This window comes from Protopterus annectens, chromosome 12.part0 (genome assembly GCF_019279795.1).
Source record: "Protopterus annectens isolate FY-2018-M chromosome 12.part0, PAN1.0, whole genome shotgun sequence".
Classification (NCBI taxonomy): Eukaryota; Metazoa; Chordata; order Ceratodontiformes; family Protopteridae; genus Protopterus; species Protopterus annectens.
Window position 1 is genome coordinate 332,376,123 of NC_056746.1, and position 11,421 is coordinate 332,387,543.

The window sequence follows — 11,421 nt, forward strand, 5'->3', positions numbered from 1 at the left end:
AAATCATCTCAAAATTAGATGGCTCTGTTCCTGCATAATACTCAGGTCTTCCTCTTCTGTCACATTTCATTCCCTCACAGACTGCAAGATCCTAAAGCTCTTTTAACTCCTTCTCTGCTTCTATACCATATCCTTAAGCTACTGCTCAGGCTTTATTGCTTCTATTCTTCTTAACTCTCTCTCGCTATATATCTGCATCACTAACTTTCTGGCTGCTATTTTCCTAACTGAAAGTTTCATTCTATTCTGCATGTACTATAACAGTCAATGTCACACATTGCACTACCTACGTACTTTTTTTTTTTTTTGACACTATCTACATCATATATGATAGGAGTGTCTATTATCATCTTTAATGTTTTAACTGTATAGAATTGTGTATATGTGTAGTAATATATTACAAATTCTTGTAGAAATCTGTTCTTTCAACTTATTTTTTGTGTAGTATTTTAATGTAGTCTTTATTGTATTGGATTATACTTTATTTGTATTGTATGTGGAGCTTTTCTCCCCGGGCCTCTGCTGAAAATGGGTTCTGTAGACCCAGTCAGACCACCCCAATAAACAAATGTCAAATAAATACATACTTGCATTTATTAATACATATACATCTGTTTGTAAACACATGCATACTTGCACATATAAATACACACACATCTACTTATGCACACCATCTCTCTATAAAAATACACACACACTTGCATTTATAAGTACATATATCCATTTGTAAATATGTACACACTTGCATTTATAAGTTCACACATTCATTTCTAAATACACGTACACCCTCTTGCATTTGTAAGTACACAAAATAATTTATGAATGCAAACTCACTCTTCCATTTGTAAGTACACCCACAGCTACACACACACACACACACACTTCAAATCCATTATTGCAACAGTTTTCAAAATGTTAGAAAAACTCTGAGCACCGCAGTCACTAAACAATGACAGAAGTTTGCAGTTTTAACTTTATAACCTTCAAGAAAAATGCATGCTACTTCAATAGCTGCTGTTGTAACAGCTTTCAGTATTTGACCTCTGGCCGTTTTATTGTTTGCTACTTATTTGTCACGGTTTTCAAAAAGAAAAGAAAGTAGGGAAAACAAATTGAAGCGAATGACCCATTTGGGGATGTTCAACCCTGAACTGCACTGACCCTTGATAGTCCAATTGGCTTGTTCTTTGGTGATGTCATGTGCAGTTTTGGGTAGAATGAAGATCATCAGCCTGCATAGCGTGGTCTTTTTAAGACGTGTAGGAGCTACTGTTGATTTAAAATAAAAATAATCATTTACTTTTGGATTTTGTAATCGCTCTGTCACAACAAAAGCTAGCATGATTTACTTAATGGAGTTGATGATTGTGATGTTTTATACCACCACTGAGGATCCACTAGATGAAATAAGAAAAAAGGTGCAGAAAATTGTGGTGTTCATTTTTTTCGACGGGCGTCTGTTATTTTATTGTTAGCAGTAAAAGATGTACAATTATGGAATTCAGCAATTGTGATTGTGCATCTTAAGCTGCATAGCCAAGAAGAATATTTGCTGTTTTTTAACAACAGTGCACAATGGGGCTGTGGGCATGAGAGGCTACCTTTTAGTTTGGAACTTGCACAGTTGGCAAAGAATGAACTTTGCAAGGATGCAAGCCGCAAGAAAGTTAATGTTTGGAATGACTGACTGGAGGGGGAAGAGGAAGGTAGAGGGTAGCTGTAAGCAAGCCATTGTCTATTTTATTTATTTAAATTTGTTGACCAGGAGTGTCCGACTGGACGTGGGTCCATTTTCAGCGGAAGCCCGGGGAGAAAAGCTCCACAGTAAAATAAACGGACAGTAGTTACATTGGATTACATAGCGATTAACAATTTAACATAGAAATTACTTACAACATATTTACAGATGAAGAACATAGTACATCAGTAGACAACTAGAATCTTTATCTGTGAAGTACATAACAGGCATTAACAAATGTAACAATGAGAAGTTCCTGCTGTATAATAAGTACTAGGCTTATGAGCATCTGAGCTTGCTATCATCAAGGTAGTTAGTGGAGGTGAGAGAAAGGTAGTAATTTGATGGGGTGGATGATGATAGAGTGTGAGTTTCAAGGGCATAGCCAGCATGTTTTTAGGTGCGCTTTTAATAAAGTTTTGAAGTTGGTGCATGATGGTACGGAGGTAATTGTGGGTGGGAGTGAGTTCCATAATTTGGCTATGGCGCAAGAGAATAGTGCTTCACCAGCAGAGTTATTGGCTTTAGTGATCTGCAAGTGATTTTTGTTGCTGGATCTTAGTGGTCTGGTGGTGCGATAGGGTTGGAGTAGATTCTGGAGGGATGGGACATTTAGTGGATGGTTTACTAGTTTGTGGGCGAGTGAGAGTTGATACCACTGAAGGAGGTGAGGCAGTTCAAGCCAGCCCAGTTCAGCAAGTGAGAGACAGTGGTGACTACGGTACTATTCTTAACTATATATCCTTGAAACTTTTCACAATATCAATTTGCATATGTTATAGTAAAACATTTTTAGTTGTATATGATGTGTCCATTTTTTTTCTTCCTCTTCTCTCTCTTTTTTTAAGAAATGTAGGCATTACTGTGCAAAAAGAGAAGAAAAGCTGGACAGAAAACAAGTTTAAGTTAATAGGTGGAATCTTAAGTTGTTGAGGTGGACGATGGGGGTATAAAAGTATATTAAAACATCCACAAAACAACAAAATGCTTATTTCACATGCATGTCATTCTGGTACCTCGGCCATTCGTCTTCACAGGATGGTTTACTTCCATCCAGAGTAGTTTTTGTACAGGTTGTCCCAGTTAACAAGTAATTGAACAATTAAGTAATGCATACTAATTATCAATTATATATCAAATGCTAACCTTAAAATACTTTGTTCCAAACAATTTTTTAAACATCTTAAATACAACTTTATGAATCGCACAGTATACTTTATAAAACATTTCTGTTCCGTTTGTTATTCAGAAATCCTCATATTAAATTGATTTCCATATTCATACCTTTGGGATGTAAAGTTTTAGAATTTAACATCATTTTACTCTCAATTTCATTTAGTCTCCTAGGTCTCTGAATGGTTTAAATAAGAACAGTCACGGACTGAAAGAAATCGTCCAATTTTTGGATCTTGGATTTTATGTAGGGGAGGATCTTAACCATCAGTAAATTTTTACATGCGAACAGCATGTATTCCCACCCACCCCCCATTCAGTTAACTCTCTTCCTTATGGAGAATTCAGAAGAATTTTCCTTAGTACATCAGAAGAGAAATTCAAGGAAGAGGGGTTAAGTGAGGTGAAATGTAGATTGTGGACCAGGGATATTCTGTGGGAATATTAAATGATGCCAGAAAGAAACTGGATAAAATGGAAGATAAAAAAAGGTGCCAAACAGTGGAATTTGCAGAAGCAGGTTGGGTTATCTTACCCCTAGGTATGTGAAGAAATTGTGTATTTTAAAACCAAGAGTTCCTGTGTTTTATGCAATTCCTAAAGTGCACAAAAACCTGAGACCCACCAGGTAAACCCATTGTATCAGGAATTGATTCATACTTCAAAATGGGATATTTTAGATGGCCAGCTTAAAAAAATATTTGCAGAGGGTTCCAGCATATATCAAAAATACTTTGGAACTTTGTGAAGTGTTGGAAGGAGTTGGGGGGGGGGGGGGGCTACTGCAAACAGTGTAATGGGGGAGGGACCATGTACCTCTTTTCTCATTTTGGTTCTGGAATTCTAAAGCACAATTATTTTTGTGCTGGAAATTAAATTTTCTTAAAAACGAAAGGCACAGCACTGGAGGCCCTATTCGTTCCTGCCTATGCCATAATATTTAAATATAAATTCTTGTACCCTCACAAGATTTTTTTCAGAACGTGTGGTGGTCTACAAGAACTACATAGATGACTTGTTTTTCATTTGAAGGGGTAAAGAGGCACATTTTGTTGGGTTCTGAATGGTTTAAATAAGAATGTGCATGGCCTGAGTTTCAAACAGTGGAATTTGCAGAAGCAGTTGCAGGGGAATTTTGCAGATCAGTGTGGCAATGATAAAAAAAAATTTTTTGTTACTAAATATTCACCATTTTCAAAGATGTTGGAAAATCTTAAGAGCCTATGGCATGTGGTGTATCAGGATGTTGTTGGGGTGTTGTTGTTTCCTAAATGTATCACATTCTCTTATGGTAGATATAACTTGAAGGAAAATTTGAATTTCAGGCATAGTTTGACAGCTTTGGAAAGAAGGGGCTTATTTGCATGTGGACATTGTAAGGTTTGTGCAATGATTAGGACTCTGAAAAGAACTAAAATTAATGGCAGGAATTTCTTTTCTAGGGAGAGGTTTGATTGTGAATCATGCTGGGTAGTGTATATTATTGGTTGTGGTTGTAATACTGCAAAATGGTATGTGGGGCAGACCAAGCGGAAAGTAAAGATATGCATTTTGGAACATATGGCTGATATATTAGGAATTGTAATCTAAAAAGTCCTGTGGCAGAATATTTTCATAATGTTCACAAAGGCTCCGATGCGTGGTTCTTTTTTTAGTGTATTAGCCCCGCATTTTTAATTAAGGGGTGATTTTGCTAGGACACTAAATGAATTAGTGTAAAATTATATTAAATTATAAAACTTTACATCCCAATGGTTTAAACATGGAAATCGGTTTAATTTCAGTTTTTTTGAATAATAATAATTGGAACAGGAATGTTTTGTAAAGTATATTATGTGATTCATAAAGTTGTATTTAAGATGTTTAAAAAAATGTTTGGAACATTATTGAATTATTTTAAGGTTAGCATTTGATATTTAGTTGATAATTAATTAATATGCATTATGTTAACTGGTTCCAAACTGTATTAAAAATTACCTTTGGATGGAAGGGAAGGCAAATGGCTGAGGTACCAGATTGGCACGCATGTGGAATAAACAAAGATGTTTGAACAGCCTTGTGGTTCTTCTGTATATTTGGGGAATAAAAGTACACAGATCCTACTATATGTATAGTTGATATATTTTCTCTTACTTTTGTGTAGGTGAATGTCTGGATTTAAGACCCTTGGCTTAACTGAATAGCATTTTTTAAGTGAAAACAGGTAAATATGAGAACACTGATTATAAAGAAGAGTTTTCATTTAGCAATAAATGTTTCAGCGTGTCTTTCAGGCTGAAGCAGAGAACTGCATTTTTGTTTTTTTCTCTTGTACTTCAATGGACACAGTCTGATAATAGGACAAAAAAGGCAGAATACTGGTTAGTTCAAGGCAAAAAGTTAATGATTTCTGAAAGCATGCAAGTTTTCATATCAGGGAGGTTGTAAAGCTAAAACAAAGAACAGATACTGATTAGTGTAAGTAGAAGCACAGCCAATAAAATGTGTTTTAGTATGGATAACCTCAATTTCAGGTTAATTAGCGGCTGTCTTATCAGATTATCTATTTGGTACAAATGTCCCTATTAGGAGGGTTAAACTTCATTTGTAGATGTACGTAATAATGTGTGTTTGTATTAAGCGAACAGCTTCTTGGGTGCGGTTTTTTTTTTTTTTTTTTTTTTTTGTGAGAGTTTTACTAAAACAAAGTCTTTTAAAATGTGGCATACGTTCCAGTGTTATTGATAAGAAAAAAAACTGTGTAAAGGATTAACCTTCCAAACATTAATGGGTGCATGTATCACAAAAGCTGGAGATAGACATTTAAAAATGCTGCCACATGTAATAGGTGGAAATAACGACTTCATATCATAATGGTGAGAAATTCCATATTATCTTGCAATGTGTATGAATGGTCTTGCAGGTATAGACAAAAAGGAAAGAATACTTAAGTACATTACGAAATGCAGAGTGCAAATAGTGCTACCAGATATGCCTTTGAAAATAACAGAGCATGTGAATTTGATAAAGAAAGGATGTTAGGATGGGTATTCTGCAGAAGGTCAGGAACAAAGGTAAAGAAGGGAGTATTTATATTAATTGCTAGAGGAGCTCCAGTAGTGATAGAAGAGAGAAAGATATCAGATTTGTGGTAGTAAGGGGCTACTGGCAAGGGATGAGGATTATGTTTGCATTTATTTATATTCCACCTACAACTGTTATGGAGCTTAAAAACTTTCAGGAGAAAAAATTAGCTTTCAACAGGGAATATTACTTGTAGCTGCAGATTGGAATATGATTTGCAACAATGATGATGTTTCTGGGAGGCATAGAAGGGAAACTAACAAAACGGTAGATTTTCTGAAGAACTTTATGAAAATCGTTAGGATAAATGAAGCGTGTTCGGTAGTAGGAACTCTGAAAGAATTCACATATTATTCCTCAAGGTACCATAACTGGACTGGACTAGACAAATTATTTAACAGGAACATGTGCATTTAATTGAAAACTTTGACACACATCCAATAACCGTTTCAAATTATGCACCAGTAATTAAGATAAAAATGACTCTCTCGGAACAAGAAGAGGTGCAATTACAGAGTGCTGAAGAGAAAATAAGGGAGTACCTACAGAGTGCTAAAGAGAAAATAAGGGAGTACCTGGATAATATGTATGAGTTTAGAAAGATTGCCTTTAAGAAACCTGTTTTTGATGATAACTTCAGAGCGCAGAAAACTTTGACGCAACAGCTTGGGCAACAAAAAGTAGAAAGGGTTGTTGCCAAACTTAAGGAGCCTATAATAAGAGAAATAACCAGAGATCCTGTAGGGGTTTTAGAAATATTTCAGAAATGTTATGAAAATTTGTGTACAGCAGAGAAATGGGGAAGTCAAGAAAAATCACAAATGGAGATATTTATGGAAGACTTCAATATGCCAAGGTTAAAGGTAGATGAGGCTCAACAGGTAACAGTGGACATAGGGGGAGATGAAATAAAAATAGTGATGCATAACCAATCAGCAGGAAGGTCTCCAGGCGTAGTATTAGGAGGGAAGAAAGCGATAAAGATCTGGAAGGTTTTGCTTAACGGTATTTTAAAAGGAGCGGCACCAACATCCTGGGAAAAAAGTTATGGTGACCGTAATACATAAAAATGGTAAAGACCCATCTGATCTATCTTGAATAGGCTCATTTCAATTTTAAACCATGATTGTAAAGTGTTTGTCTGTAATGATTAAAAGAATGGCAGAGATGATGTCAGTATTGATATGGACCAGCGTGGTTTTGTGGAGGGGAGGAGAAAGTTTGACAATGTCAGTAGAACAATGATGATCCAGAGGGAAGCAGAATATAAGAACATGCCACTGTTATTGGCAGATCTGGATGCAGAGTAAGCTGCGACTTTGAGTAGGGCAATGGAAACATTTGCATTTCCTGATACAATAATAAGGTTAATTAACAGGCTTATATGAGAGATCGGAGGCAAAAATCCAAGTGGAAGAGTTCGGAACCAGCCAGGGGTGTCTTCTTTCCCCTTTATTTGCATTGTATTTGGAAGCATTGGCAAAGAAAGTGACCTGGAAAGTGGATGCCATTTCTGTCTTGGAAGGGGATATTTCTGAATGCCTGTTCTCCTTTTCCTCTACTTCCCTGTGTTTTGCATGAGATCATGTAGGACACACAAAATCTTGTTGCTGACTGTCTTTTGGCCTAGACAGCACTGGTTCCACCTTGTCTTTCATCTGGCCATGGGGAATCATCAGAAGTTACAGAATGGATCTTCTCACACAAGACAAGGGATCTCTCATTCACCTCACTTGTCCACACTTCATCTCATTTTGGGTGATAGGGTTGTGATTCCTTTCAAGTACTAATTTTATGAGGATGTGCTTCAGGATTTGCAAGAGGCTAGAAAACCCACTACTAGAAAATCCTATTTGGCTTAAATGGAAGAAATTTTCTATTTGGTGTTGAATTGCTTAATGCTAGTTTAGCATTTTCTTCTGTTAAAGTTAATTTGTCAACCATTTCTGCCTGTCTGCCTCTTAGTCCACCTTTAGCTTTTAGTTTTGAAGTCAAATAATTCCTAAAAGGCATCCTTTATATCAGGCTCCCAAGATAACTTGTCCTCTTTTGAGCCTGCCTTTTCTTCCATGTAGCATTGTATGTAGAAGAATGTATTGTAGTGGTTCTTCTGCCAAGTGGTTTCTGAACTCCATGCTCTCATGGAGGTTAATGTTTTTGTTTTTTCACAAGTATGTCTCTTTGTACCAATGCTTTTTATGCCCAAGGTGGTTAATGACTTGTCATAGCCAGCCTTAGGCAGAGGCCAGCTAGGCGGCCACCTAGGGCGCCACTCTAGTAGGGGCGCTTTTATAGTATTTATTTGGTGTCGGTAGACCAGGATGGGGGCACCTGGTGGTGTGGTGGGGGCGCCATGGAGCCATTTTGCCTAGGCTACCAGTTGACTTAAGGTCACTCCTGCTTGAAACAATCCCTTCATCTTCCCTCCTTTTTTCCTTCTCCGCAGACTTCTTGTGAGAGGGTACTGCACACCTTAGATTTACATAGACAGCTGAGATATTACTTGAATAAGACAAAACGCATCAGAATATCTGAGCAACTTTGTTTCCTTTTATGCCAGGAAGCTGGGTTTGGCGGTATCTAAGCACACTCCTCCTGGATTTCTAAGGCTATTTATTTTTGTTATTCTTTTCATAGCAATTATAGTAGATGCCCCACTTCACACTGTTGCAGTATTTCATCCCTCCCTCCCTCCCTCCCTCCCTCCTGCTCCCTGTCATTTTCTGTTGCCCTACTGCTAGCTGAGGGGGGGGGGTTCCACTTCCATCCTTATCTCCTTCTGATTCCCTTCCTGAATGAGCATGTTATTTTTTCTCTGGGGTTGTTCGGCTTTTTGTGACACTTCATTTCTGGGGGTTAGGCATCCGTACATCACATATATACCTTACACCTTGCACATAGGATACATGTTTGTGCTATGCCTGGAAGGGTAAAGGCTTTGGTATACTGGTCAGGCATTAGGCTATCCTTATCAGGATATCCCAAAAGTAAAGAATACTGCAGCAGTGAAAAATAGGGCATCTACTGTTATGGTAAGGTCTTGCACAACTGTACATTTTTATCTCCACGGGGCTGGTGGTGGTTATGTTCTGGAAGATTGCTAATTGTTTCACATTCATAATTTACGTTGTGTTTTTATTTTTTTATGATACACAGATCTCGGCTCTGGTGCACAAGGACATTTTTCAGTCGAATCACTGCCTGCTTCAGCTAGCAAGGAATGTCATAATCGGCAGCTGTCTGACTTGGACATTGACACAGAGAGCACTGCTTTATGAGCAACACTTAGCACTCCAATGTTTTACCCTCTTCCTTGAGACATGTAATCAAATGGTTCAAACTGTGAAAAAGAATATTTTCCTGTTCTTGAAGAAATGGATGGAATTTTTTCTGAAGTATTTGCTTGAAGACGTAAGTACAATATAAAAGAAGTTGTTATGCCTTTCGGAAGGAAAGGTATTAAAAAATGTAAAGAGTTGAACTCTTCAAAGATTTAGACAAGCAGCTCGGTCATTACTGCTGTTCCTGTGGTTGCCATTTTTCACAGCCTACATAAAAGAGCACTGCATCAGCCTCTAAACAAGTTATATATGCTGTGGGAACATTCTGTTGTAAGCCACTATTAAAAACTGTTCACACCTCTGGTCTTAACACTTTCTGTTTGTCTGTAAATGTGGTTGAAAAGCAAAAGATGCCTTTATGTATTTCACTGAAGGAGCCAGAATTCTAATAAAGTATAGACCAAAAATTGATAGCATGAGTGCTGGTGGTGACTGCTGGATATCAGTCACATGTTTAAATTTGGTGGTTTTCTAGTGCCTTGTTTGATTTCGTTTATATTTGAAAAGTTGCTGTTTTTACCCATTTCATTGCTAAATTATATTGCCATTATGTATTTTCTGTTCAAGCTGTTTCCCGTACAAGTTCTTATTTAAATGCAGAACCTTACAAATCAGATTGCAATCTTTATGCCTTTAGTACATCCATATAATGTAGCAAAAATTGTATAACTTGAAATTTAAAGTAATTTGTTGTATTTACAGTTTTGTAACTAGTTTACCCACAATTCCTTGTGTATTGTAGTGAAATTGGTAATGTTTTGTTCCAAGAGTAGAGGAAACTCTGATCTTTTTAAATTCTGCCAGCGGTGTGATATACTATGTTAGTGTGTTATTGAACAAAAATGATACATCACCAAGAAAAATAACAGTGAACTGGTTAAAACAAGGGTAGTGAAGATAGCCTGATTTTTTTTCCAAGTTATTGTTTATCTTCATTTACAAAGTCCATGTGGTACTAAGGGCTCATTGATAGTGTTTCCGTGGGCTCTGTTTGGGAATATTTGTACATTTGTATTTAAATTATCCAGTGCCTGTTTTTAATGTTAGGACATACTAACCAACTATTTGATCACTTGTTTTCACAGTTGAGATGTTCTTCAGTTTTCTTTAAGTGCACTTCTCCATCCCGTGCCTTAGTTTTTTTTAGCAAAGACATTTTGTAAAAAGCTTCAGAATCCTCAGATTTCCTCAGAAAAATAACTTCTGATTACAGTAATCATTTTACTCACAAGACATATGCTTGACAGCAATATTCAGTTAATAAAGTAACCCAGGTGACATTTTGTAGTTTTGAGTTTTGATTGAATTTGTGTATATTTCATATAATAATAAATCTTGACTCAAGCTTTCATCTTTCTGCCTTAAGTTGTATACCATTTTAAATACAAGTGTACTTGGGTTTTTTAGAATTGCATGCCAACTTCTAAAATATAGTCCCTTCCTCCACTCTTAACACGTTTCTTTTGTTTTTATTACACCTTTTCAGAATCCCCCCCCCGCACTTTTGAACTGGCCTGTTTGTTCCCTGCCTTAAGGATAAAAACCATCAGAGAGCAGCTATCGTTTAGGCAGTCACCAGGGGCTTTTCCTGTTATGGCCCTAACCCCAAAGTTCGGTTTGGAATTGACATTAATGAGGGTGTGTCACTTGCTCCTTGCATAATGTAACCTCAGGAAGGCTCTGCCCCCTTGAAGGTGGTACCTCTATGGGGTTGTAAGTCTTTGCTGGGAATTCAGCCCCGAGAACATGCAGATGTTCATCATTAGATCACTGTTGCAGCAGCTTAACCTAAATGGGGCATATCTTGCTAAGGATTACTGTGTAGCTTCCAAAACTGTACAGCTTGAGTATAAAGTCAGTGGTTAGGATGCCAAACCTTCAGAACTTTCTTATTGTAAACTGCATTCTTCTCTGCTAGCTTTAAGTGATCAGTAGTCGGCTAGCACTTCTTCAAGGCCAAGCAGATAAGTACCCAGTTGGGGACTTCCATTTTAAATTTTTTTCCCCCTGAGGAAAAGTTCATCTTTTCTATCAACTTTTATTGCTTGGGCCTAGGGCTACTGTTTTTATTGGTTGTCACCAAAAATATTTTATCTCAAAACATCA

At 37.0% G+C, this 11,421-nt stretch overlaps 1 protein-coding gene across 3 annotated transcripts in view; it reads left to right on the forward strand.

Annotated features, from left to right (window-relative positions):
* Nucleotides 1-10,595, forward strand: part of ARHGAP17 (Rho GTPase activating protein 17) — a 1,246,301-nt gene extending 1,235,706 nt beyond the window's left edge. For 2 of the 3 annotated variants that reach the window (XM_044089406.1, XM_044089408.1), the window contains one exon: nucleotides 9,131-10,595. In XM_044089406.1, coding sequence (XP_043945341.1) covers nucleotides 9,131-9,252 — 122 coding nt within the window. In that variant the 3' untranslated portion in view covers nucleotides 9,253-10,595. The remainder of the gene's footprint in view (nucleotides 1-9,130) is intronic. The other variant, XM_044089407.1, reaches the window with a different exon arrangement.
* Nucleotides 10,596-11,421: the final 826 nt, after the last annotated feature.